General features: G+C 41.8%; 1 protein-coding gene across 4 annotated transcripts in view; it reads left to right on the top strand.

Moving 5' to 3' along the window:
* Window positions 1–27038, top strand: part of ITSN1 (intersectin 1) — a 221290-nt gene that overhangs the window by 133838 nt on the left and 60414 nt on the right. For all 4 annotated transcript variants that reach the window (XM_089677961.1, XM_089677960.1, XM_089677958.1 and 1 more), the window contains 7 exons: window positions 1730–1935; window positions 5319–5401; window positions 6885–7051; window positions 10859–10904; window positions 15167–15288; window positions 18150–18267; window positions 23134–23325. In XM_089677961.1, coding sequence (XP_089534087.1) covers window positions 1730–1935; window positions 5319–5401; window positions 6885–7051; window positions 10859–10904; window positions 15167–15288; window positions 18150–18267; window positions 23134–23325 — 934 coding nt within the window. The remainder of the gene's footprint in view (window positions 1–1729; window positions 1936–5318; window positions 5402–6884; window positions 7052–10858; window positions 10905–15166; window positions 15289–18149; window positions 18268–23133; window positions 23326–27038) is intronic.

Here is a 27038-nt window from a genome sequence, read left to right as displayed (position 1 = left end):
TGATACTTACCTTGCAGACCCCTGCTCCAGCCTGGGCTCGCTCGCTCCCTCCCTCTCCCATGGTACCGACACTTACCTGTCAGATGTCTTCCTTCTCCGGCCGCTCTCCTCCTCTTCACTCGCTCGATCTTCACGGTGCCGCTCGGCTCCTCCTCTCCAAGCTCCACCTCCTTGCCGGTGATTGGCCGCCTGTGTGCCTCTCCTGAGCTACAGTGCCGGCGGCCAATCACAGGCGAGGATTGATCTCGAGGTGTGTCCAGATGACAGGGGCGGCATGTCATCCCGCCCACACCTGGAGACGGCGGTGGCGGCGAGGAGCGGTGTCTCGGTTCCTAAGACCATCGGAAATATGTGTTTTCCGATGGTCTTAGGCGACCCCTGTGGAAGCGTCGTTCGACCCCCAAAGGGGTCGCGACCCCCAGGTTGAGAACCGCTGGCCTAGAGGATGATAAACAAGGTAATATATGTCCATAATTCATCATTGCCCTGGCAGCTGACACTTTCCTTTGTTGCCCAAGTTCTGGGTTGTGGCTGATTTCTTATCAGTGATCCCATAGAGATTTGCTGCTTAACTGCGCTAGTATTTCTGACTAACCCCAAAATTGCTGTTTAAAGTAGTATATTGTACAGCATAGCTGCATACAATGGTAGATATGTTTGTGTTCCACAATTCATAGCAATACATACAGAATTTTAAATGTTTCGATTAAGGTGGTATTAAACCCTTTAGCAGTTTTCAGCTTAATACATCAAGCACAAGATAGACAATCCCCTATTTATTTATAAAACATTTTACCCTGGCACATGCAGTTTACAATTTTCCACTGTCAGTGCTGCTTCCCTGAACTTACGTTCTTTCCAGGAAACTGTTAACGTTTAACAGCAGTGCAGTCTGGAGTCGGTCTGTTAGCTTGAAGAGAGGTGGGGGGAGAAGGGGATAGCCTTGCCATCCTAGGCTATGGGGCGTTGTGTTTCTATTGATGCATAAAATGTTTGGAGACACCAAGTCTAGTTCCTGTATACAAGGGTGGCTGCAAGAGAAGGGAGACACACTGAAACAGGAAACTCGGGGCAGTGGTAATGCCACTAGCTTAAACTGAAAGATTGGCAAAGATTAGAGTCAAGGTTTATTTCTTTTTCACCTGATGATCCTGTCAGTAAAACGCTTCCTGACAACACTGACTTACCATAATGCGTATATAGAGGATCAATGTTTTCAACCTATATCGATCAACGTAGGAAGAGAGCATGCAATGTTATCAGCTCACAAGGTTTCTGGCAGGATCAACAAGTGTTTTTTTTTTTTCTTTTGCGCGTATAGAACAGATGTAACTAAATTCTTTTTGTTGGTATATTTAACCTCTTCGCGCCGGCCGCACACACATGTGCGGTCTCCTGGCGTCTGGGCCTAGACACAGAGCGGCCGCACATTTGCGTGCAATTAACAAAAAACACATGTCCGCTACTCACGGAAAGGTCCCGGTCTGCTCTTTCAATTGGGACCTTTCCCGATCATGTGACGACGCGTCACGGCGGTCACAGGATCCCTAAACCCCGCCCCGCCTCCCGGCTTCTGAAACTCTTAAAGGGCCAGGAGGCGCCGGCGGGAAGGGGTTAACAGATCAAAACAGCAAAAACGAGAAGTTCATTGGTAGGGTTTAGATACAGCTTTGTAAGTCATTTGTATCTGCATTTTAAGAAATGTCAGTTTTTGCTTTCCTGCTTTAAGGGTGAAAAGGTGGAAGGACTTCAAGCACAGGCCTTATATCCGTGGAGAGCCAAGAAAGACAACCATCTAAACTTCAATAAGAATGACATCATCACTGTTCTGGAACAGCAGGACATGTGGTGGTTTGGAGAGGTCCAAGGTCACAAGGGCTGGTTTCCCAAATCATATGTGAAGCTTATTTCAGGTCCTCTTAGGAAGTCTACAAGGTATGCTGGAAGCATTACTGGACACGTCAGCTGTGTTACATACAATTAAGTCTTTTTGAAAAACGCTAAATCTTTATGTTTTCACTATATTGCATATTGCAAAACCTAGTGATGGATTCTTTAACCATATGCAGTTAGTGTCTTTGTCTTATTGGTTTTGTGAACAGCAGAGATGAAGGGAGTAACAAAATAAGTGGAACATATCATCTATAAATCTTATGGGGGAAAAAAATTGATTGTTTTAAACAAGCTGCGGAGAAGTAAATAACCTGTCCATATGCACACCAACTGATCGATTGGTGTAACTTTGTTTAGTTTTGGCATTGCCAGCATCTTCTGTGGTTTAGCTTCTGTATTTTATGAGGCAACCCAACATGGCCTCCAAAACAACTGATGTTTCAATGGGTTGCTTAGGCTCCATTCACACTAGGGAGATACTGCCCGCAATTTGAAAAACGAGCTGTGAAAGTGTGAAAACGCAAGATCGTGTGTTCAGGTGCCATTCATTTCAATTGCACCTGAAAATGCAGGGCAATTTTGCCTCAATCGCGGCATGTTTTTCTGCACTGCAAATGCGTCACGATCGCACAAACAAGATCGCAAGACGTGCTATGCCCAAAAAAGGTTCCTTTTTATGGACATGAAGCACAGCCTGCACTAAAAAAACAATGGATCTCTGAAGCTGGCCAGTTATGCCAAAGAAAGTTAACTAGGTCTCCAAGCAATGACCTCACCCCTTTAGTCTCCGCCCGTATCCCCCACCTGCTGAACGACATATCAGACTGGATGTCGCTCCATTTCCTCAAATTGAACCTTTCCAAAACCGAGCTCCTAATCTTCCCCCCAGCCCGCGCCCCCCCCCCTCTCTATCACGACCAACAACGCCACCATCAGTCCCACCCAGCAAGCCAAGCTCCTAGGTGTCACTCTAGACTCAAACCTGTCCTTCCAACCCCATGTCCAATCGTTGACATACTAATGCAGGCTCCACCTACGCAACATCTCCAAAATACGTACGTTCCTAACCCCAGACACCACTAAACAACTTGTTCACTCCCTCATTATTTCACGACTTGACTACTGCAACTCCCTTCTCACCGGCCTACCTCATCAGACTATCCCCGCTTCAGTCCATCCTGAACTCAGCGGCCAGACTCATCCACTTTACCAATCGCTCCTCTTCTGGCACCCCCCTCTGTCATTCCCTCCACTGGCTCCCAATTGCCCAACGCATTAAATTCAAATTACTAACACTGACATACAAAGCCATTCATAACGCTGCCCCAAACTACCTCACCGACCTGATACCCAAATACCACCCAACCCGTAATCTTCGCTCACAAGACCTCCTACTCTCTAGCTCCCTGGTCTCCACTTCCCACGCCCGACTGCAGGACTTCTCCAGGACTTCCCCCATCCTCTGGAACTCAATACCCCAATTCATTAGACTGTCACCTACCCTCCTCACGTTTAGGCACACCCTGAAAACCCACCTCTTCAGGGAAGCCTACCCCACCCTCACCTAACAGCTGATCTCCTCCACTCCTCCTACCACTGCATCCCCCACAGCCATTTCCTCCTGTACCACTTTCCCCTCCCTCCTAGATTGTAAGCTCCAAAGAGCAGGGCCCTCGAACCCCTTGTGTATTGTTTTGTTACTGTATTGTCTCATGTTCTGTCCCCCACTTTAATGTACAGCGCTGAGCAAACCTTTCTGGCGCTATATAAATACTGTATAATAATGACACGTGTGAGTGGGGAGATTCTCATCATTCAACCGCAGGTTGCCTTGTGTTTTGAGTTTTACAATATGAAAATGGCCAGAACTAAAGAATTAAAGTCTAGTTGAACCCTCTTAATTACTGTAATGCATTCAGACTGCATCTACAGTAATATAGCTCTTTCTTTTTTTTTTTTTATTCAGCCAAGTGCTTCAGCAAGGGCTAAAAAACTATGTATTGCCACCGTATAGGAATGTGGGAATAAGTCTAGTCTCTCATGCACCAGGCTTCCCTGTTGGGGACCCCCACTGATTACTGCTTTATTAAACATTTGCTCTCGCTCCTTGAGCAGCGCTGTTGATTTGGCAGTATTTGGTGCACCCTGCCAGATAGGTAGGCTACAATTTAAGTGTGATACTCTTCTATAGCCTGCCAGTAAAGTTTTTATACCCTTGCTGTAGGTAGAAAGTGAAAAAGTGGTATATTTATATTTTTAATGGTCTATACCTTCTTGACAGGAAGTGAGAAGGAATCACCCCGATTAACTTTGCAGGTCACAGAAATAATAACCTGACAGAATGTGCATCTCTTCCCCATTCTGTCCAAAACTAAAGCTGATCAGGTGGGGCAAAAAAGCAAACCAATTGATAACCATTCCCCCTAAGAAAAATTACTCAAGGGTTTTTGGACTGCCATAGGCCTCTAAAGCTGGCTACATGCATTAGAATCTGATTGTACAACATCTATGCCATCTACTTTGTTTATCAACAACTGTATTGTGCAAGTACCTAATATTTTCCAGAACACTACTACTTTTTACTGTTAGTGTTTTTACTATACAGTTGTCTACTTAAAGCCCACCTCTAGTGTTCTCACTTCATGTTGCAGTGGCGCTTTTTGCAGCCCTGTCCTGTCCATACCCTCAGAAGCATGTCCTTGACAGGGCTCACATGAGTGGGATGAATAATGTGTAGTGGAAGAGAAGCACCATCTAGGGATGGAGAGGGCTTTCTGCGGGGGACCACTTTGGAGACTGGGTGAGTATTGCAGCCAAGGCTTCTTTTTTGTTTTTAATTTTTACTTTTATGGGATTTTTTTTTTTTTCTATTAAACTGGATTGGGATTTTACTAGAAATGTAAAGTTATATTAAGTTGTTAAAGCGGAGTTCTGGTCAAAATAAAAAAAAAATTTAATAAAAATCAGCAGCTAAAAAAACTGTAGCTGTTTGATTTTTTTAAAAAAAACAGACACTCACCTGTCCCTAGATCCAGTGGTATCCGCACCCTCTACTCCCCAAAGGTGCCAATCCTTAATGGGGGGAGTGGGGGACGAAGTTTTAAAGTGGAACTTCTCTTTTTTGGTGGAGCTCTGCTTTAAGTTAAGACTAAAGGGCTTGCGTATATTCAGTGTCTACCTTTTGAAAGTCTATTTAAGCGCTCAAATACCCTGGTCAGAATAGCTTCAGTTCTTCCAGGTTTTTCACATGAGGCTTATGCTGGCCAGATTCCTAGTAAGATAATGGTAGAGCGGCAGCTTACAGAAATCATTTGAGAGATCAGGGATATAGTGAATAGTTTGACACACAATAGGATAAGAATGTCGCTGTTCTTCAATGCTATCATCTGTTCTTAATATATTTTTATTTTCCTTAATTCTCAAAGTATTGACTCCACGTCTTCAGAAAGTCCAGCCAGTTTAAAGAGAGTCTCATCACCAGCATTCAAGCCAGCTGTCCAAGGTGAAGGTACGTCTGCATGCAAGTGCAGCCAGCCAATCTCTTTGTGGAAGTAAACTGCTGTTGTATGAAAGTAAAATCTAAAAGCATTATAAATCACGGATACACTAGGGGTGTCTAACCTCCAGCCCACGGTCCACATGTGGCCGAAGACAGCTGTTAATGCAGCCCAACACAAAATCATTACCGAAAAATGTTGATTTTTGGAGGGGAAATTTGTTGTAAAAATACATTTACACTTAGCAAACACATGCAGCTGAAGAAAAATTTGACAATGTCTCTTTACTGGACTTCTATAGGATTTATCTTCTCAAAGAAAAATCTCTTACTCTTCACTATCACACCTTCACAAACCACGTTTATGTCTTCAGTTTTTGGCAGCAACTATATTTGTGAGCAACTATCTTCAAGGGCAAAGGGCAAAATTAGAATCAAAACATCTGATGAGCACCTTGAAAATTCATTGAGAATTGCTACTACATCCATCAAACCAGATATGGATGCGTTAGTTTATCAAAAACAGTGTCAGATATCGCATTTGTTTTATGTTGCCTTTGTTTACTTTTATAATAAAGTATATTGCAAAAGAATTAAGTTTTATTACTCGGGTACATTATTTACATCAGTGATTGTTAACTTGATCAGTGATCTGCCCAGCCTTTTCTGCTTATCAGCTTTTCTTATTGTTAGTCTATTTTATGTGAGGCCCAAGACAATTCCTCTTCTTCCAGTGTGGCCCAAAAAGGTCAGAAGATTGGACACCCCTGGTTATACATGGTCGTTTTTTTCTTTTTTGTTCAACCAGTGGTTTGGATAAAAAAAAAAAAAATCAATCCCCTGAATCAACACAAGCGAAATTGATATAGGGATGTCTCCCGCTATTTTATTGAATACTGACAGCGGGGGATCACTGAACAGACAGCTGTACACAGCTGGTTGACCGGACGATCTTGGGTTGTGTATACCCTGCTTTAAACAAGTGATTACACTGCACATACAATGCAGGACAAATTGGTTATAGAACAATTGGGGTACATTGCCTTTCCAGTGTGAAACAGGTCTTGGTATAAAAAGTAAAGCAAAGTGGTTTATTTGCTATGTTCACTATAGGCCAAAAGTCAAAACTTGTAAGGCAAACATTTACAATATGTAAATGTTCAGGATGGATAAATGAAGATTCTGTGCAGTATTTGCATTTTAATTGTTTTCTCTTGGTTTTGCCATGCATCCCACAATGTTGTTGTTTGAAGTTCAGTATGTGCTCAAATGACATTTTATTTTTTTTTCCATGAAACTTTCTTATGGGTGAATTTGACTTGCTTTTGCTGCTTACATTACTGTTCAGTAATCCTTGGGTACACCTCTCATATTACTCTTTTTACTGAGATTTTGCTTGGAGTAAGCTGGGGAAGATGGGGCAGGGTGTGATATGAAAATTGCAGTCTTGTCTTTCCTTTTCTGAAACTTTATTGTTGTTTACTGCTACTTTCAGAATACATAGCAATGTACACATATGAGAGCAATGAACAAGGAGATCTGACCTTCCAGCAAGGTGATATGATAGTAGTCATTAAGAAAGATGGAGACTGGTGGACGGGAACAGTGGGAGATAAAACCGGCGTCTTTCCTTCCAACTACGTCAGACTAAAAGATTCTGAGGTAAATATTTATGCTTAATAGGAAGCCTGCATGCAGTTTAATTTGTGGCTGGACCAACGTGTGCTTTGTAGGAAATGGTCATTGGGATCAGTCTGACTTACAGAAATGTGTTAGTCATAAAGCTTTGCCCTCCCAGAAGAGGATTGGTGATTTAGTGAATTTCAGAATCTGGTTATTAAATCTGTGTTTTTACCATGGTTAAAAAAGTGTTTAAAGGATAAACACTGTCACAATTTAAAAACTGTGGGGCTTTGCCCACACAGTCGCGTTATTTTTCAGAGTTTTGTGAATGAATGAACTACAGCTACCATCTGCCATTGTGGCAGACTACTTGTAGTTCTCAATGAACTGCGAGGGCACTGATGAGCACTTTCGTAGTTCTTTGATTCTTTCTGCTCTTGTCTTGCCTGTACAGGAGAAGTCTGCAGGAGCCTGGAATTGCACCTGTGATCTTCTGTGCAGTGCTTTCTAGGCTCCTGTAGGAAATTTTTTTTTCTTCACAGATATGTGGATTTATTTATTTTTTTTCCCGAAAAGGTGAACTTATCTTTTAACTTATGATGCATGTTACAACCCTTTTGTATGCACTTTTGGATGTTATTTTGAGTTCCCTGGTTTTCTTACGAGAGGGAAGACACTTTTATGCTACAAGCACCACAATATTTTACTCTTGGTGCCTGGAAGTCCCCCTCGCTTTCCCTGCCTACTCTTATCCCACACCTGTGTATCTCTAGTCCTAATCACTTTACTGACCCATCCTGTTGCCAAACTGGACATAATTAGAGAATTTAGATTTTTCAGGCATACCCAGCCTAGATTGTGTCTGTTTAAAATCATATCCTAAGTAGCTGTTTTGACTTGGATGACCCTTTTCAACCCCATATTGAATCACTGTCCAAATCTTGTTGCCTTTACCTCCATAACCTTTTTAGAATATGCCACTTCTTAACCAACACCATCACCAAGCTACTAATTGACTCTTAAACACAGTGCAGCGTTCTAATATAATCTAAAAAGGTAGTATATATAAAAAAAAAAAATAATAATATGAAGAATAGGTGTCCATAAACATAGAACAATACACAAACCCATGAGTATATATTTGTTTTGAGAAAAAGGAGAGAAGCGCCTCTAAGTGCAATAAGTCTTTTAATTCAAGTGTAAATGTAGAAACACTTACGTGTGAAGTAATCATAAGCTTAAAAACCGTGGTTAACAATAGTTAACGGTGGGGTGGTAACCCGGGTGAAGAGCCGTCATCTTACTGCGATGTGGGGAGGTCAGCTCTCGGCTGGAACAGCGTGGTGGCTGGAGGGGAACAGCGGTGAGGCCGGCCGGCGTGCACGTCCTCCCTCAGAGCCGGATGGAACGCACGCTGGAACGTAGCGGCGGCGTAGCCGCGATGACGTCAGATCCCAGGGTGCACTGCGACGCGTTTCGGAGCATGCACTGCCCATGGAAGGCGGAAGTGCACTCCTTTGTCAAGCTTGAAAAAGGAGTGCACTTCCGCCTTCCACGGCCAGTGCATGCTCCGAAACGCGTCGCAGTGCACCCTGGGATCTGACGTCATCGCGGCCACGCCGCCGCTACGTTCCAGCGTGCGTTCCATCCGGCTCTGAGGGAGGACGTGCACGCCGGCCGGCCTCACCGCTGTTCCCCTCCAGCCACCACGCTGTTCCAGCCGAGAGCTGACCTCCCCACATCGCAGTAAGATGACGGCTCTTCACCCGGGTTACCACCCCACCGTTAACTATTGTTAACCACGGTTTTTAAGCTTATGATTACTTCACACGTGAGTGTTTCTACACTTAGACTTGAATTAAAAGACTTATTGCACTTAGAGGCGCTTCTCTCCTTTTTCTCATCTACAGAAGTTGCTACAGCTTATTTGGAAGCCTTGCCCTCAGTGCCACACGGAATCCTACGCTCTTCATACAGTAGCCACTAATACCACGATCACCCCATACTACTATTTCCCAGGACTTTTCAGTGTTTGCCCTGTTACAACCCTTCCTCATTTTTTCTATATATTTGTTTTGTCCTACAGTCAAGCTACACAAAAAAAAAAAAAATTTGATTTATTGACCCTTTAAATATGATCTGAAAATCGTATGCATATGATATAGTATATCGCTATCTCAAACAAAAATCACAATGTGCAAGAAATAAAAGTAATTATGGTAAAACAAAATAAGTGTCCGTGTGTTCTTTATAGCATGTGCATCTGGCTAGGTTCTGTTCCAGCAGTACACTTTTCCACCATGTGAACCACCTCCAACACACTGCACTCACCGGAGGTTGTGGCTGCTTTAATTATAGGCAACACAACAGCATTGTAGTAATTCCTCAGAAAACAGGTCACAACCTCTTTCCAGCTGGTACGGTCCCTTTGAGTGGTACATCTCTGGTGATGGCATCAATGAAGCTGTCATTATTGAAAAGTCAGCAAGGATATGGTTGAACCGTATGGAAAAAACACTCACCACAGGAGCTGGAAGTACTCATATAGTGTAGTAATTTTAGTGTAGTAAGTGACAATAAACAGCCAGGTATAAAAGCTTACAAAGATGGCTTCCACATACGTGACCATGCGGTAGCGTGGAGTGTGCAGATCTAAGAGTGCTGACATTATGCTGGCGCATGGTCTTGCGTGTGGCGGCCATCTTTAACTTTTTTTATACCTGGTTGTTTGTCACTTGTGATACTTCAGTTTTGTGGTACTTCAAGCCATTCACAATTTTGTCCCCAGCTACATCACCAACCTCCTCTCAAAATATCAACCAGGTCATCCACTTCATCCAAGACTTTTCTTTGCATTGAGGTAAAAAAACAAAACAAAAACCTTTCAACAGCAGTGTCAAACCCCCCTGCCCCCCATTTACACCCCTTAAACAATTAAGCCGGCCACACGTGGATCGAAATTTGACCAGTTGAGCAGAGTTAATGAATAATGTATAGACTGCATTTCTGGAGTCTTCCCTTGATCCAGGGCTGTCCCATCTGCTGCAGTTCTTCTCTCCTCTTCTTGTGTTTCCCAGGAGGCTCTGACAGCAGCGGGAGCCATTGGCTCTTGCTGTTGTCAATCAAATCCTGTGGGTAGGGAGGGGCTGAGCTGCACTTTGTGGGTCTATGGATGCACACAGCCCAGCTTGGGTGCATGCCTCCCCGAGTGCCCCCACAGCAGCCTGCTTACTGAGGGGGCATTCAGGGAAGAGTAGTGGACAGGGGACCCCGGAATAGGAGGTATGGGGCCACTCTGTGCAAAATCATTGGTGAAAGGTAACTATAACCTTTTTATTTTAGAGAGAAAAAATAAAGGTTTGCAACTGCTCTTGATTGGCATTGTAACTGTACTGTCTCCCTTTATATTGCAAAGTGTTGCACAAACTGTTGGTGCTATAGAAATCCTCTATAATAGTAATGTCCCTGATGTTGTGCAACTCTTCTCAAAATGGATTTCTTTGGTTTTGTTTTACTGGGGCAGGATCATCTGCTGGACCTTTTTCTGGCTTTAAGTACCCTAAGCTTGGTATTTTATCTAGGTTATTGTGTGTCCAAAAGCCCATACTATGGAAGTATTGCCCATAGTATTGTTTTACAGAGCCTGCCAGCTGAGAAAGAAATTGTCGTTTTTTGCTATCACTAGTAGAGGTCAGCCGCAAAAGTAATTTTTGTTTAGTCTTGATGCATCACTTGAATCAGTTTTTTTATGGATATTTTGTGAAATCAATATCTTCTTTCCTCTTTTTTTCTCTAATGTACTTTCTTTCTTTTTTTTTTTTTTTTTTTTTTTTTTTTTTTTTTAAGGGTGTTGGGACAGCGGGTAAAACAGGAAGCCTTGGAAAGAAACCAGGTAGGTGTTAAACACTTTTCTTGGAATTAAAAAAAAAAAAAAAAATTTGCTATTTTAAGTTTTTTTTGGGGCAGTTTGGGAATGGAAGGGCTGCATAAGCCTCATTCATGTATTTTCAGCTTTAATGTCTAACCTCTTCCCGATTAGTTCACAATATCATTGTGGATATAAGTAAGAGAATACAAATTGTTTTCCTAGTGCCTGAAATTATTTATTATTGATTAGGCAAACTTTAGCCCTTCAGCTGTTGCGGTCCCATCATGCCTGTGGGAGTCATGCTTGTGGTGACATGTCTGCTCCAACAATTTCTTAATTGTACAGTACAGGACACAGGCTTGATATTCATTGGACACTGGAAAAGCTTTGAAGGACATGCCCCCTTGGCCCCCCACCCCCATAATCACACCCCACTTCATGAGTCCTAAGTTTTTGCCAGTGTCCTAGGGTGATGGGCCTCTTCTTCACAGTGAAATCATTCTAAGCTAAGCTAGTTTATTATTTTACTTAAAATTCTCCAATCCCTTGTTCAATGAACACTTCAGTGTCTTCTAATACAATAGAAACACTGCATCCAAATCAATGCAACCTCTGTAAAACCTTGGGAACTGGACCTCCCGCCATGGTGACAGCCTGCAATGTTGCTTTTGTCACAGGATCCTGTGTGACACTTACCTTTGCACTTTGTACAATGCGTATAGTTAGCCACAGGATACGATACTGGGCCGTGGTCCATCCCTTTGGAACCCAGAACCTAGGGAATACGGATATCAGTGACATGGGCAGGTAAAACAGGGGCTCCCTGTTTATGACATTATTACTGTAACCCCACAATCCTGAATAATGAGAGTTACTATGTTATAACTACCAAGAACACCAGGACTGTGTTTGAAACTTTTTTATTTTTTCAATGTTAACTCTTCAAGTTTGGAGCTAAAATCTCAGGTGGATGACCAGGTGCTACCCACACCACTTAGGATAGAGCCCTTATAATGTACTTGGGCGCTTCTTCCTGCCTTTTTGCCCCGAGAACTTTACTACAGGATGGTCTGCACCCAAGTTGCTGCTTATTGCTTCTAGACACACTTGCGTTGTAATCTGCACCCTACTTTGTGAGTACTCCACAGGTGAATACCGTCACCCGTAACTGTGGCGGAAACCAGAGGAAAGGAAGCCACAGCAAAAGTCAGCCATACATTTGCCCTGTCGAAGGGCTGCACAACACTCAGTCTCAAAGTAACAATGCTTCTTTTGCACAGGAGCAGAATCCTATTTTAACTTCGGTCTCTGCATCCAATTCCAACTCTATCTCAGACAAGCAGCAGGTGGCCTACCTGTCTAAGGAAGACTTTTATGTAACTATGTCACAATTCCTCAGACAGCTAACAGCTTTAGTACAGCCATTGCTGTCCAGGGCTCTAAAAATGCCAGGCCTTTTCTCCAACCTCTCCATCTCTACTTAAGGCACATCCTGATATGCTGACCCTAGAAGAGGCAGACACAGGAGGGAATAAGAAAAACCTAGAGAAGGTGCTAGAAGAGACTGCGGAAGTTTTCTCACCTCTGGGCTGCTGTGCACATGATGTTGTGGTTTTATGCAATAGGCTTGCATTGCACAATTGAATCTCCTCCGTCTTGCCTTGCCTTGCACAAAGAAGAGATCTGCTAAATCTAAAAAGACATTTCCGGCTTCAATTACCATCTCTATGCTGATGACACGCAAATCTATCTGTCTACCCCTCACCTCACCCCTTCAGTCTCCACTCGCATCACAAGCCTACTAAGTGACATATCAGCTTGGATGTCACTGCACTTTCTCAAACTCAACCTGTCCAAAACTGAGCTCCTAGTATTCCCCCCAGCCCATGCCACCTCCACTGACTTCACCATAAATATCGATAACACAATCATCAGTCCTTCCCCTCATGCCAGGGTACTAGGTGTAATCCTAGACTCCCATCTGTCCTTCCAGCCCCATATCCAATCGCTGTCAAAATCATGTAGACTTCACCTCTGCAACATCTCCAAGATACGACCGTTCCTAACCCCGGAAACCACTAAGCAACTTATTCACTCCCTTGTCATATCACGCCTCGACTATTGTAACTTCCTCCTCATTGGCCTACCTCATCGCAGGCTATCCCCTCTTCAGTCTATCATGAACGCTGCTGCCAGACTTATCCACCTCGCTAACCATTCCATATCTGCCACCCCTCTCTGCCAATCCCTCCGCTGGCTCCCAGTTGCCCAACGGAGAAAATTCAAAACACGAACAATGACATATAAAGCCATCCACAACACTGCCCCAATTTACATAACCGATCTTATTTCTAAATATCACCCAAACCGTTCACTCTGCTCCTCGCAAGACCTCCTACTCTCTAGCTCCCTTATCTCCTCCTCCCATGCTAGTCTCCAAGACTTCTCCAGGGCGTCACCCATCCTCTGGAACTCCCTACCCCAATCTATCAGACTATCGCCTACTCTACTTACTTTTAGGCGATCACTGAAAACCTATCTCTGCAGGGAAGCCTATCCCGCCCTCTGCTAATACTGGAATCCTTTTCTCTTCCAACCAGTCCATCCCCCACAGTTGTTACCTATTGTACCAGTCACCCCTCCCTCCTAGATTGTAAACTCCAAGGAGCAGGGCCCTCAAATCCCTCTTGTATTGTTACTGTATTGTCTCCCACTATAATGTAAAGTGCTGAGCAAACTGTTGGCGCTATATAAATCCTGTATAATAATAATAATTTCCTGTTCCTGATCAAATAGAATTGACTAATTTTATGTGGATTAGGTAAAACCAGAAGAGATTCTCACCTCGCCTTGTTGAATGTTATCCAGTGGAAAAAGAGTTCACAAAAAAGGGAATTGTTCTGGTAGTAGATCCTTTAATCTCAGTCTTAAATAACCTCTCACTGTACTAAATGAAGTTGTTCCTTCATTCAAATATTCTGTGGATAGGAATTTTGAGGAGCTTTTAAAGGATCTATTTGCATTTGCAGGCCCATCTCTGCAACCAGCTGTTGTTGCAATTTCTGTGTGTAAGAACTCAGCTAACTGGACTAGGACAATGCACAACCAATATGTTCCTGTATTCCAGGACTGTACTGTGGCTCTGATTCCCTTCCAGATGCACATAATCTTGTGGCTCAAAGCCTTGTCATCCAAAGCTGCCTGTTAAAGATGCCTCACACATATATCCTGAAGGAGGACACCTCTTTGGTGAAGCACTTGACAAATTCATAAAAGATGTAACAGGAGGCAAGGTGCTTTTTCCACAGAGGAAAGATCCAAAACTACTCTCCTTAGGTGCCTCTACTTCCTCAAAACACAGAACTGTTCAATGCTCTACCAGGTTTAAACTTCCAATTTTAAATTCAGTCCTTCCTTTTGATGGAAGACTTGGACACAGGCCACCCTCTCTTCTAATCCTATGTTCTCTTCATTGTTTGTTACAATACTGAGTATTCATGGAGATGGGTAAAGTTTTAGGGGGATGCCCAAGAACCATGTCCTTCAAAGCTTTGCCAGTCTCCAATCACCTGAAGATACAGCCCTTTAGGTTAGGGTCTATGAATATTGAGCCTGTGTGCTGTTCTGTACCCCAGATATGGAATTTACAGATAAGTCAAAATTCCTTTGTTTCACACTGCAGTTGCACAAATAGCATTAAAGTGGTAGTATACTCTAGAAAGGAAAAAAAAAAAGTTTTTCCCTGCAAGACAAAGGCATAATGTGCTAGTGTGCATCGCATACTAGGACATTATGTGAAACTTACCTTAAAACAAAGATGGCTTCCATCTTCACTCGGCCCTTCTTCTGGGTTCTGATCTCCAGCGGCTTGAATGGCTGAGCCGCAACGATGTCAGTCAGTGATGGGAGTTACTTTTTATGGCACAGAGCGCATGCGCCAGTGCTCTAAACAGGTAAATATCTCCTAAATGTGCACCGTTTAGGAGAGTTTTACAGTACCTACAGGTAAACCTTATTATAGGCTTACCTGTAGATATACGTAAAAAAACAGACTTTACTACCACTTTAAATCAGGACGTCTTAATCCTTTTGGAAAAATAAATTGTGGCCTCCACTTCCCTGTGTTTTCCCAATGTCAGACCTTATGAGCTTGACAAGGGAAATTGGCAATTAGATAAATATATATATACACCACAAAAATACTACATAGTAACTTTTGTCTAGTGAATACTTGATCTAGAAAAGTGTTGCCTGGTAAATTATTTTTACTTCTGTTTGCCCTTCAGAAATTGCTCAGGTTATTGCTCCTTATACGGCTACCGGTCCTGAGCAGCTGACCTTGGCTCCTGGCCAGCTGATCCTGATTAGGAAGAAGAACCCCGGAGGCTGGTGGGAAGGAGAGTTACAGGTATATTTTTGTTGTTATTTCATTTAGCTGCCATGTGAGACAGATTATGTTAGAAGATTGTGTGGGTGGCAGCCAGAAATGTTACGTCATTTGTTCTGAACTCCTTATCTGGGCTTGTCCTGAAGGGCTTTTGTTCACTTCAAGTGGAATTTGCATTCCAATATAAATCTATGGTTTTGTCAAACCAACTTGAATGAGGTGAACTGCAAGTCATATACATTCTAAATGATCTCCTATGCAGCTCAAATAGATGTCAAATTTGATGTCATCAACACAAGCACAAAGCCTTTTGACACAGACCATTTTTTCTGTGTAATGCTTCAGGTATCCCAGATCATGAAGAACTCTTCTCATAAGCCTTCAATAAAATAAATACAGGTCGAAATACCTGTATTCGCTTCTCCAGTGAAACTGACTTGAAATGTGTAGATCATTCCTTTATTTGTTAATTTGTGGCTTCTCTGCTACAACCCTGATAGAAGCCTGAATTGTGGGCTTTAGGAAGGTTAAGCACAGTTGCCACTGCTCCCTGTTAAAGGCACCCCTGTCTTTTTTTTTTTTTTTTTTTTTTTTTTTTGCAGGCAGCCAGGCTTCACAGCTTCTTTGGTTGGCATGTTTCAGGCAGCCAGGGAAGCTGTGTTAACATGACCCCTCCCCCTGCATACACAGTGACAGAGCTTGTCTTAAGGAATGAGGCTGGTACCTGACTCAAGTGCTCTCAATCATATTTAAATATTTATCTGCTTGCTATATTTGTTTGTAAAGCGGAGTACATGTATGTTGCCTGGGGATAGGACATTTTTTAAAAGGACTCCAAATTATGTATATATATATATATATATATATATATGTTTTTTTATTTATTTTTTTAATTTTAAACTTGGATGTAAAGTATTTTCTTAATCATATATTAAGGGCCTCAGCATGATATTCATGTACATTGGGTGGTCTAGTTATAACCTCTCGCACACGCCCATCATGGCTACTTGTTTTGCTAGTGTCCTAGGAAATCCGACACCTTATATACCCAAATGGCTCCATAACTGCATAACAGGCCACTGTGCTTGCTCAGGGCTGCCTCCTATGGTATGCATTCTGTCGACCACTCCCACAGTCTGCATCATCAACATGTTCCTTAACTGTAGAGCCAAAAAAAGGAGACCATGGGTGATCTCTGCTAAGTCACAGACAGCTTGATAACCCTACTTCCACTTGTGATTCCCTTATTGGGACTTTTTAGTATATACCTGGCAGTATGTGGGATCTCTAGCGCAGAGGGAGTGGTCCTGCAGCCCCTCTCAGCACTTGATCTATCAACATCTACAATTGCACCCTGCTTGAGTCCTCTTACCTTGGTTTTTCAAGCATGGCTTCTTCCTTTATGTTCAAGGAGGCATTTTTCTGTTAGCTAAACATCTCCATACTAGCTGACTGAATGCAGGAGACTGAGGCTCTGCTGTCTCTGCATCTTCAGCTGAGGGCATTGGAAAATACAATCTCTCAGTGGAGGTGTGGTGACTGTGTGTTCTGGAATTGCTTCCTAACTCAGACCTCAATGGTGTTTGATGCAGTAGAGCATAGTGCCAGAATTTGCAAGATTACTAGTCTAGACTCCTTTGAGTCCCTAACCCACCTAAACTTTCCCAGTAAACTTCTTAAAGAAGTGGAGCATTCCCTTGTGGATTCCACCATTTCCGGTCTTAAGATCCTGACTGTTGCTGTTGAAGATCTCTCGGTGTTTAAAGCCATTTCTAAGGCCTAATTCTCCCTTGCAGACCCTGCCCTGCAGCCTACCTGAGCTACCATGTCATCTGTCAGACCTTAGCCGTCTAGTCCATGGATATGTTTGAGTCTTTGATCTATCCTGACAGATTCATCTGTCCCCCAACAACTGGAGCACATGCCTATGGCTCTATTTTACTGTGTTAACAGTTTAGCAGACATTTTATGCAAAATATCCTTTTTTCGCTCAAATGTTATATACCAGTACAAGAATTGCCCCTTGGGTATCCCATTTGTTGTGGAACACCTCTTAAGGAAATCTTTGAATAACATCCCACCTTCCCCATACTGGGTCTGAAGGTGGCTATCACCACCTATCTTGGTACAAAAGTTCTGCATGAAATCCGCCAGGTCAGTCTTTGCCTCTCCATCTGGGGGGCCATCTATCTCTGTGAACATCAAGGATGTCTACTTGCATGTTCACATCATCCAGCATTACTCTTGGTTTGAAGTGGGCACACAAGAATACCAATTTGTTGCCCTTTCAGCTGTCCACTGCATCTTGGGTCTTCACCAAGGTGCTAGACCCTGTTATTGCTCTGGTTCACGCTCAGGGCATCCCTATAGTTGGATATCTGGTCAATCTTCATCTGGAGGATCAGTCAGCACAGGCTTGCTTAACGCAGCGTTATTTTAGAAAAAGTTCCTGTACTACTTTGGCACAATTCCAGTGTGATTTTGGCTCCATAGGAGATGCAAACCACATCCATAATTGCACTGAAAATCAGATCAAAATCAGAGTGCAGCAGTGTGCACCTCGCCTTGATATTCAATTTAAGTAAACAGGATTTTTTATGTATCGTAAACGGGAACACAAGAACCCCCCCCCCCCCTCATTCTTATGTTTGCTACAAAATAGGCGTAATGCGAATGGTAGGCGTTACACCAGACTATAATTACAGCTTTATTTTTCCAATGTCCAATCTCCTGAAAGCAGCAGCATATAACTCAGTGTGCCTAAATGACGTAATTCTGTGTCCCTTAACGTACGTTAAGAAAAAATGTTCAGTAAATCAAAAATCTTATTTTATTTTACATCACAGACTTTCAACATTTTATTTAAATTTGAATCTTTACAGGCCCGTGGAAAGAAGAGACAGATTGGTTGGTTCCCGGCCAACTATGTTAAACTTTTGAGCCCTGGTACAAATAAAAGCACCCCTACAGATCCACCTAAACCAGCAGTGTTACCAACCAGTAAGTACTTTCCCCATCATCCTGTATCAGGGTACTATGTGTTTTTGACTTTTCCTAAATCCAGCTGTCAGCCTCCAGTCTTTTAATTTTTGAAGCTTGCTTTTCTACTGCTTTTTATAACCTTTGTCTCTATGCACCTGTCTGTAGTCCAATTTTAAGCACGAATGGCAGCTTTGGTTTAAAATCCTTTATTGATAGTTATTCATTCTTCAAACCTGCTTTAGTTTTTGGATGTAAATTATTCTTTCAAATATGTTTTTGATTTTTCCCACACCATTGGGAGCTGTGGATTAGCTTGCTGTTCGCCAGATCCTGCACTAAATTTAAGATATCTTGTTGATATGCTGTGCCAAAACTAAACACACACACGTGATTCATCAGCCTTAACGTGGTTGAAAACTCTTAAATAAATGCAGTGAAGTGACTAGCCTCTACAGCTATCTGTCCTGTAGAAAATTCTAAAAACACACAGATCAAAGGATTTTTTTCTCAGCTCCAGCAGAGGGTAGGAATCTCAAGTTACACACTGAGAGCTGATTGGAGACAATGGACACCCCCATCCTCCACACAGCTTACAGGATCCATTGAGAGTGAAGGATATGAAGTACAGTCTGTGTGCTGGGGCTCTATCCACCATCACCTTTTTTAAACTGTTGTCAGAAAACCTTTCAAAAATGACTCATGAGAGTAGAGGAATGAGGCAGAAAAGAGAATTGACACTTTGGATAGAGACAAGTACATACTACAGAAGGATTTGCATTGTTCATATTTCATGCCTGAGGTTTTACAACCACTTTAAAGTGGAACTCCACCCAAAAGGGGAAGTTCTGCTTGTCTGCCTCTTCCCCCCTTCCACTGCCACACTTGGCACTTTTTTTGGGGGGGGGCACCTGGTTTTGACAGGTACCCGCTCCCACTTCTGGGTCAGTTTGCCGTGGCGATCTGAGACAGAAGTTCAGCCCCCCCTCCTAACCCTCATAGTCCTCTGAGGCACTTCACAGGTCCCAGAAGACTGCGGCCCAATCACAAAGCGCTGCAAGGTTTCACTTCTGGTTCCTCTTACTGAAGATGCCAGTGCCAGCACCCAAAGCCAATTGAAGAATCGGCTCGGGTGAGGACATTGCTGGACCCCTTGGACAGGTAAGTGCTCTTATATTAAAAATGAGGAACTGCAGTATTTGTAGCTACTGACTTTTAATTTTTTGGAGGGAGCTCAGCTTTAAATATCTCTTTTGTTGCACCAGGGTCCCATAGCTCCTCCTCTCCAGGTTAATGGTATGAGTTTTAAAATGAAAGTGTTAAATGTAGCACTTGCTGACTCATGTCTGCTATCACTGGCCTTTGTGTTTACCTTTTTTTTTTTTTTTATAACTCTAATATTATCCTAATATTGTTGGAGACTTTTATTGGAGTTTTAAGAACATAAAATATTTTTTGAAATAGAAATTGTCCTTCCAAAGCCATATAAGTGTTTGTCATTTGCTTATTTTTTGTATTTGAATAGCACTGAAAAATTCCATAGCACTTCAAAGAGAATCAATAAATTAAGCCCCTGCCCTAGAGATGCTTAAAATTTATTTTCCCTCATGTATTTCTACAGATACACGCATACACAAGATCAAAGAATAGTGCTTGCCTTCTAGCCACCATGATTCCCTTTTAATTTGTCTTGTTCCAGGATGGTCTCACTGTAGCCTCAGGGTACTCAAAAATGATTTTTCTATTTTCAGTGGATGCTGGAGACTTAAACCACTGTTTTCTTAGATCTCTTGGGGCTGCAGTGGTAAAATCTGTGTTTCAAATCAAAGGTCTATATACAGCGGGTAAAATAAGTATTGAACGTCACCATTTTTCTGGTAAATCTATTTTTAAAGGTGCTATTGACATGAAATTTTCACCACGTCGGTAACAACTCATGCAATCCATACATACCAAGAAACCAAAACAAATTAGTTCAGAAATTAAGTTGTGTAATAAAACAGAATGACACGGAAAAAATATTGAACACATGAAGAAATGGAGGTGCAAAAAAGGCATGGAAAGTCAAGACACCAGATGAAATCTATCAGTATTTAGAGAGCAATCCTGCCCCTTGAAGGGCAAATTAATATCAGCTGGTTCAGTATCAACTGATGGCTTATGAAAAGGTTTCATTACAAAGGTGTCACACAAAAAGCAAAGAGCTCTCAAGAGCTTTGCAACCTTATTGTTGTGAAACATAGTGATGGCATTTGTTATAGAAGCAATTCTCAACTTCTGAATGTTCCAGTAAGCACTGTTGGGACCATAATCCGGAAGTAGAAAGAACATAATTTCACCATAAACCGGCCATGACCAGGTGCTCCTCGCAAAATTTCTGACAGAGGAGTGAAAAGAATTATCAGAAGATTTGTCCAAGAGCCAAGGGCCACTTGTGGAGAGCTTCAGAAAGACCTGGAATTGGCAGGTACAACTGTTTCAAAGAAAACAATAAGTAATGCACTCAACCACCGTGGCCTGTATGCACTTATCACGCAAGACTCCATTGCTGAAGACAAAAGCATGTTGAAGCTGGTGTGAAGTTTGCTGCACAACATTTAGACAAGGATATTCAATAGAAAGGATGGGACTTTCAGGGTGCAAGAACATGAATACCAAACATATTAAAAACATATATAATTTTATTTCAGATTTTTTTTTTTAAACAAAGAAAGAAATACAAAAACATAAAAACAATTTCATTACGAAGTGTGGAACCGAAATTCGAACTTTGATTATATAATTGCAGTTACTCCCTACATGTTTCACCCTCACAGGCTTCTTCAGGGGAGATTTTTGAAGACAATGGATGGTCGGCAACATTGCTTGGCCCCCCCCCCCCCAAACTACAGGGGAACTCCAGGCCCAGTCCCTGGTAGTTCTGCCACTGGATCAGAGTTCATAGAAGAGGCCTACGCAACCTTTAAGATTTTAAAACTGTTTGTGTGGAAGAATGGGCCAAAATCACACCTGAGCAATGCATGTGACTAGTTTCTCCATACAGGAGGTGCCTTGAAGTTGTCATTACAACTGGGATCTGGGAGTTCCAGTAGATGCTTAATAATGGCATGCAATGCCAAGCTGCAGTTTCTAAAGCGAGCAAAATCCTCTCTTGTATTAAAAGAGGTATAGACTCCAGAGAGAGAAATATCATATTACCCCGGTACAAATCATTAGTAAGACCTCATCTGGAATATGCAGTTCAATTTTGGGCACCAATTCACAAAAAGAACATTGGGGAACTGGAGAAAGTACAGAGAAGAAGAACCCAACTGATAAGAGGCATGGAGGAGATCAGCTATGAGGAAAGAATAGAGGAAATGATTTTATTCTTTCTTGAGAAGAGGAGATTAAGGGGGGATATGATCATCATGTATAATACATAAGGGGGGATATGATCTCCATGTATAATACATAAGGGGGGATATGATCTCCATGTATAATACATAAGGGGGGATATGATCAACATGTATAAATACATCAGTGGTTCATATAGTGAACTCTGTGTAGAGTTATTCACCCTGAGGTTGTCACAGAGGACAAGGGGGCACTCTTTATGTCTGGAGAAAAAGAAATTTAATCTCCAAACACGGAAAGGTTTCTTCACAGTAAGAGCAGTGAAAATGTGGAATAGACTCCCTTAAGAGTTGGTTCTAGCCAGCTCAGTGGATTGCTTTAAAAAAGGTCTGGACTATTTTAAATAGGTAAAGTTGATCCAGGGAATATCCAATCGCCTCTTGGGGGATCAGGAAAGAATGTTTTCCCCTGCAGGAGCAAATTGGATCATGCTTTGCTGGGTTTTTTTCCTTCCTCTGGATCAACTGTGGGTATAGGATTATAACTTTTTTTTTTTTTTTTATGGTTGAACTGGGTGGACTTTTGTCTTTTTTCAGCCTGACTATCTATATGTTACGATTACCCACAAAGGATTTTGTACAAAGTATTAAATAAATTTCTGTTAGAATGTTCAATACTTTTTCCCTGTGCCATTCCATTTTATTACACTTAAACTAATTTCTGAACTTATTTGTTTTTTGTTTCTTTATACAGTATGTATGGATTGCATGAGTTGTTACTGACATGTGGTGAAAATTTCATGTCAATAGCACCTTTAGAAATTTATCGAGAAAAATGGTGACGTGTTCAATACTTATTTTACCTTCTGAATCTGCCACAGTTGTTTAAAGGACACAGCACTCACCTTGTTAGAGATTTGGGTGTTGCTTCTGTTTAAAAATTATTATTATTATACAGTATTTATAAAGCGCCAATAGTTCGCTCAGCGCTGTACATTACAAATAATGTAAAATACATTTCAAATCTAAGGTTGGCAAGGACAGAGCCACTAACTATGACACAGTTCTCATCACTGGAGTCTGTAAGTGATCTGGGAAGACAGTGGATGATAAGAGCCACCACACTCCAATTTCTGACCAGACAAACTATTGTGTAGCCTGACTTTTCAAAGGTAATGTATAGTGGGTGGGATGTACTTTTGTGCTCTGTGTATGAGAATCAGTCATACTAAATATCTAACAACTCTTTGGTGGAAGCTGCCATTGTATAGATGATAAACTTCTCTCTAGTCCCAGTCATATCACATCTTTAGAAATCGTGTTCAGCACTTGATTGAGACATTTGACAGTCTCTGTCTTTGGCTTTAAAGACAGTGATTTGGCGTGATAGCTGGTCTCTGTTAACCTTAGTACATAAACAGTTTGACAACCTACCCTGAGAAGAAATCTCACAGGCTGGAAAGCAGCTTGTGTGTCCCCATCAGTACACAGAAATGAAAATGAACATCGCAAAAGCCTGTGAGTGACCATGATTTGTGTTTTTTCTTTGTAGCATGCCAGGTTATTGGGATGTATGATTACATCGCACAGAATGATGATGAGCTGGCCTTCTCCAAGGGTCAGGTGATCAACGTACTGAACAAAGAAGATCCAGACTGGTGGAAAGGTGAACTGAACGGTCAAGTGGGTCTCTTCCCTTCCAACTATGTCAAGCTTACCACAGACATGGACCCCAGCCAACAGTGTGAGTACATACAGGGTGGACTACTTTCATTTCTATGGCCTTTCTATTATTCTTAATGACATGCAGCATTGCTGTGATTCTGCGGCTCTTTGCAGAAATCAAAGCTTTGTCTTCTGCTGCTTTACCCGTCTCTTTGACGACCTTCCACTTAAGTGCTGACATGACCATAGCCCAACTGTTTAATCACTAGATTTAGAACTCATATCATGTGACCTTCCATTGCTTGGTACCAAAGAGTAATGCATTCCATTGATAGGTGGAAGACTAATCTTTCTTTTTAATTAGAATTATTTTGCACACAATTTAAAAGCCAGGTCCCAACTTAATATTTTATTCACAAGCTACAGTTATTTCAAACACCCATTTGTATGTTTCTGGTTCCCTTTTTCTTTGCAGCCATAATGTTCTTGTACGGCTTATAGTTAATCAAATCAAGGTCTCCTTGTTGGATTCTTCAGTCTTGTCCTTCACAAATTCCAGCAGGCCTTGCCTGTTCTTAAACTTTAAAATGTAATGAGAAAACAGACGTCAGAGCTTGGAACTATCTGAGCCTTGTAGAGGTATAATAAGTTAGTTCAGGAATTATCCTTTTGGCATCTGCCCAATACAGAAATACCAGTTTTTGATAGGATGAAGTTAGCCTTAGTTTGCTAAATCATATTAGATGACTTTATTACATAAACAACTGTTAAAGGGAATGTAAAATCTCTCCAGGGATATTTCAGTTGTAGAAGAGGCCAGCTTGATGTATTTCATTTTGTCAGCATTTGTTAATGTTTTTGAAAGGTTGTTACTTTATAATTAATTACATACCTTGAGGTAACTATATTTGCTTATCACATACTCAAGGTGGCCATAGATGACTTTATGCAACACAAGCAAGGTGGATAGATGAATCCTCCTCGCTGTGACACTGTATTCTGACACCGGGACTCCTTCGCTGTTAGAATAAACTGATCAGCAGCTGCAGCCAGTGATTGAAAATAGTTTTCCAACATTCCCATTCAGCAGAAATTGATATAATGATTGACTTCAGACTCGAAAATTCAGCCAACCACTGCTGAAGCGGCCTAATTTTGATCCATCTATGGCCAGATTTAGGCTCTGGCTCTAGTTTTGCTATACTACAAAGTGGCCGTGACTTACTGTCCTTTCTGACAATACAAGCCTACAAATGAGCTTACTCATTGAACACAATTTAGTTTGGCTGATATTTAACATCAGCAGATGTTAAGCAGGAAGGGCTGGATTAAATATAGAGCCTCCCTCTAGTGGTTAATCTACAGATTTCTAAATTTCATGTAGTATTAAAAAAAAATGGCGCAAGTTTAACAAAGCAAAAATCTAACCATTATTTTAAGCTTAACACTGCAATAAAAAAGTATTTGTGCCAAATAGTAATACCCTGTGCCCTTCCCCTGAACTCCAGCTGCACTCTATACACCCGCTTTACTCTTGTAAAAGTAGCAGTGATATCATCACTGTGCCATACATAGACCGTGCAGAGAGCAGAGCTGTGGGAGGGGCCCAGCAGGCCCACCCACTACATGCTGCCTGCAGAAAACTTCAGGAGGGGGCGGAGACAAGACCAGACACCCTGCACAAGGCGAGCGTGCAACAGTGACCAGTCTTTTACTACAGGAAGCTCCCGCACAGAAGCAAAGTTTCACATTGGGTTACCTAAAGGATCTGGAAGAAATACACAAAGCACACTAAGACTTGTGGAAGAATACACATGGCAATGCTTATCCTGGAGTTCAGCTGTAAAGATCATTTTGTGTTGTGCAGGACATATGAACAGCAGGTGGGGAGACACGAGTTCTCTAAGGTCTAGGGTAGATATTCTGCTTAATCTAAGCCTCATGTAATTTTTGAAAATCTGGTTTGACAATTTGCTAGATCACCTTTTCTTTATTGGTTGTGAAAATTGGACATAGAACAGAATCACCAGAATTAAAAGCATTATTGATAATAAAACATTTAATGGTTTAGGTGTCTAGCACACCACAACAATATGTAGTAGAGAATAGAACACACATTCTGTTTCAATGAATTGTTGGTGGAACGTATGGCTGAATGGTATTCTGAAGAAAAAAATAGAAAAATAAAAGTAGAAGAGAAATTTAAATGCATCTCCCACTTTACTGAAAGATCTGATCTAGTGAGCCTCACCAGCAAAAATAGACAGCTTTGCGGGTAGTGTTTATTACCCTTTGTGTTTGGTTATCCGTGTACAAGATCTTAAATTATCCATTTATAATGTCAAACTGAGACAGAATGCTTTGGTGGAACAGTAGACATGAGATGTGTTTTTAAATATGTTCCTTTACCAAATACTTATCACTAATGTGGTGCTTTGTACTGCTACCCATTGACAGCTAATAGTCAACACTCGACTATTTTTTCATAGTCACACTAAATACATGAAAGACACGTACAGTCCAGGATAGCTCAGCTAATATCTAGAAAATGATAGAGTTGTGCTTTCATTTAGTTGAAGATCCCTTCATGCTTAATTGTATAATAAATGCAGAATTATTGTGTTAATAAGTGAATTATAGGTTATCATTTTAATATATGCCTACATTAGCTGTAAACATTTAAGGGTCAGTTCAACTAAAAATGTTATAGGTGGAGTGTGATGTGAGTCAGACGGGATTTCTTAGAATTCTTGATGGCTCTAAAAGTAAGATCTTATTACCCATCCTGGGGGCTTGGTGTTCTTGACCAGTGTACGGTAACCAATCCTCCTTTTGTACTTTTCGTAATATAAAATAACTTACAAATCCAGCTGGAGGAGTGGAAACACTATATAATGACTTCAGTAGATGTGCAGACCCAGGAATTAATGCCGGCCATAGATGGTTCAAATCTCGGCCAGTTCAGCAGCAGCCAGCAAAGATTTGAACCATCTATGGGCAGGCTGATTGTACCCCAGTTGTACCCAAGGAATTTTACATACGATAATTGCCAGCGTCTATAGCTGCTATCCGTGATCATTGTGTTCTCCCGCCATGGACAATCTTCCCGCCAGGAGAGCATAATAGTTCAACGGGAGGGATAGCCCCATTAGCACCGACTTGTGTTGATGGGGGAATCAAGAAATGTTATTTTCTGCAACCCGTCGTCTATGGCCAGCCTTAGTCTTGTTCACTGCAGTCCTGAAGAGATCTAAGAACTGTTGGAGATTTAAATTGTACGTGAAAGCACAATTGAAAAAAAAAAAATCCTGTAACTCCATAAAAAACATTGTATCAACTATCCATCTTTTTTGTTTTTTAAATATCCAAAATTACCCAGTGATCATGCCAGTCTTCTCCCTTGTGATATAACTTCTGTCTGCGGGTTAGACCCGTGGTAGCGTTGATACACATGAACAGTTCAGCTTGCAAAGGGAACAGTACGACAGCTTGCAAAAGCACAGCAAGCCTGCAGTTTTCAAGTCAACCTGTGTTGCCACTTGCTCACCTGTCTTTAGCCTTGCCCTTCTTCGAGTGTCATCTGCTCCCATCTATAGACTTTGTACACTCAACCGGAGGCACACCTTGGGCAGCAAAGAGCAGATGTGATGTTTGACCATCCTCACAAATCTTCCACCTCACCCACCCTTGTTAGCCATGGATAGTGTAAGTAAAACCTGCAGAAGACTGTTGATATCTTAGCCAGTTCGGCAGGGACTGGCTGAGATTCGAGCCGTGTATGGGCAGGCTGAA

The sequence above is a fragment of the Staurois parvus genome, unplaced genomic scaffold (assembly GCF_062004578.1).
Source record: "Staurois parvus isolate SC_StPar_1 unplaced genomic scaffold, SC_StPar_1.0 ptg000195l, whole genome shotgun sequence".
Taxonomy (NCBI): domain Eukaryota; kingdom Metazoa; phylum Chordata; class Amphibia; order Anura; family Ranidae; genus Staurois; species Staurois parvus.
This window is presented reverse-complemented; position numbering and strand designations above follow the sequence as displayed.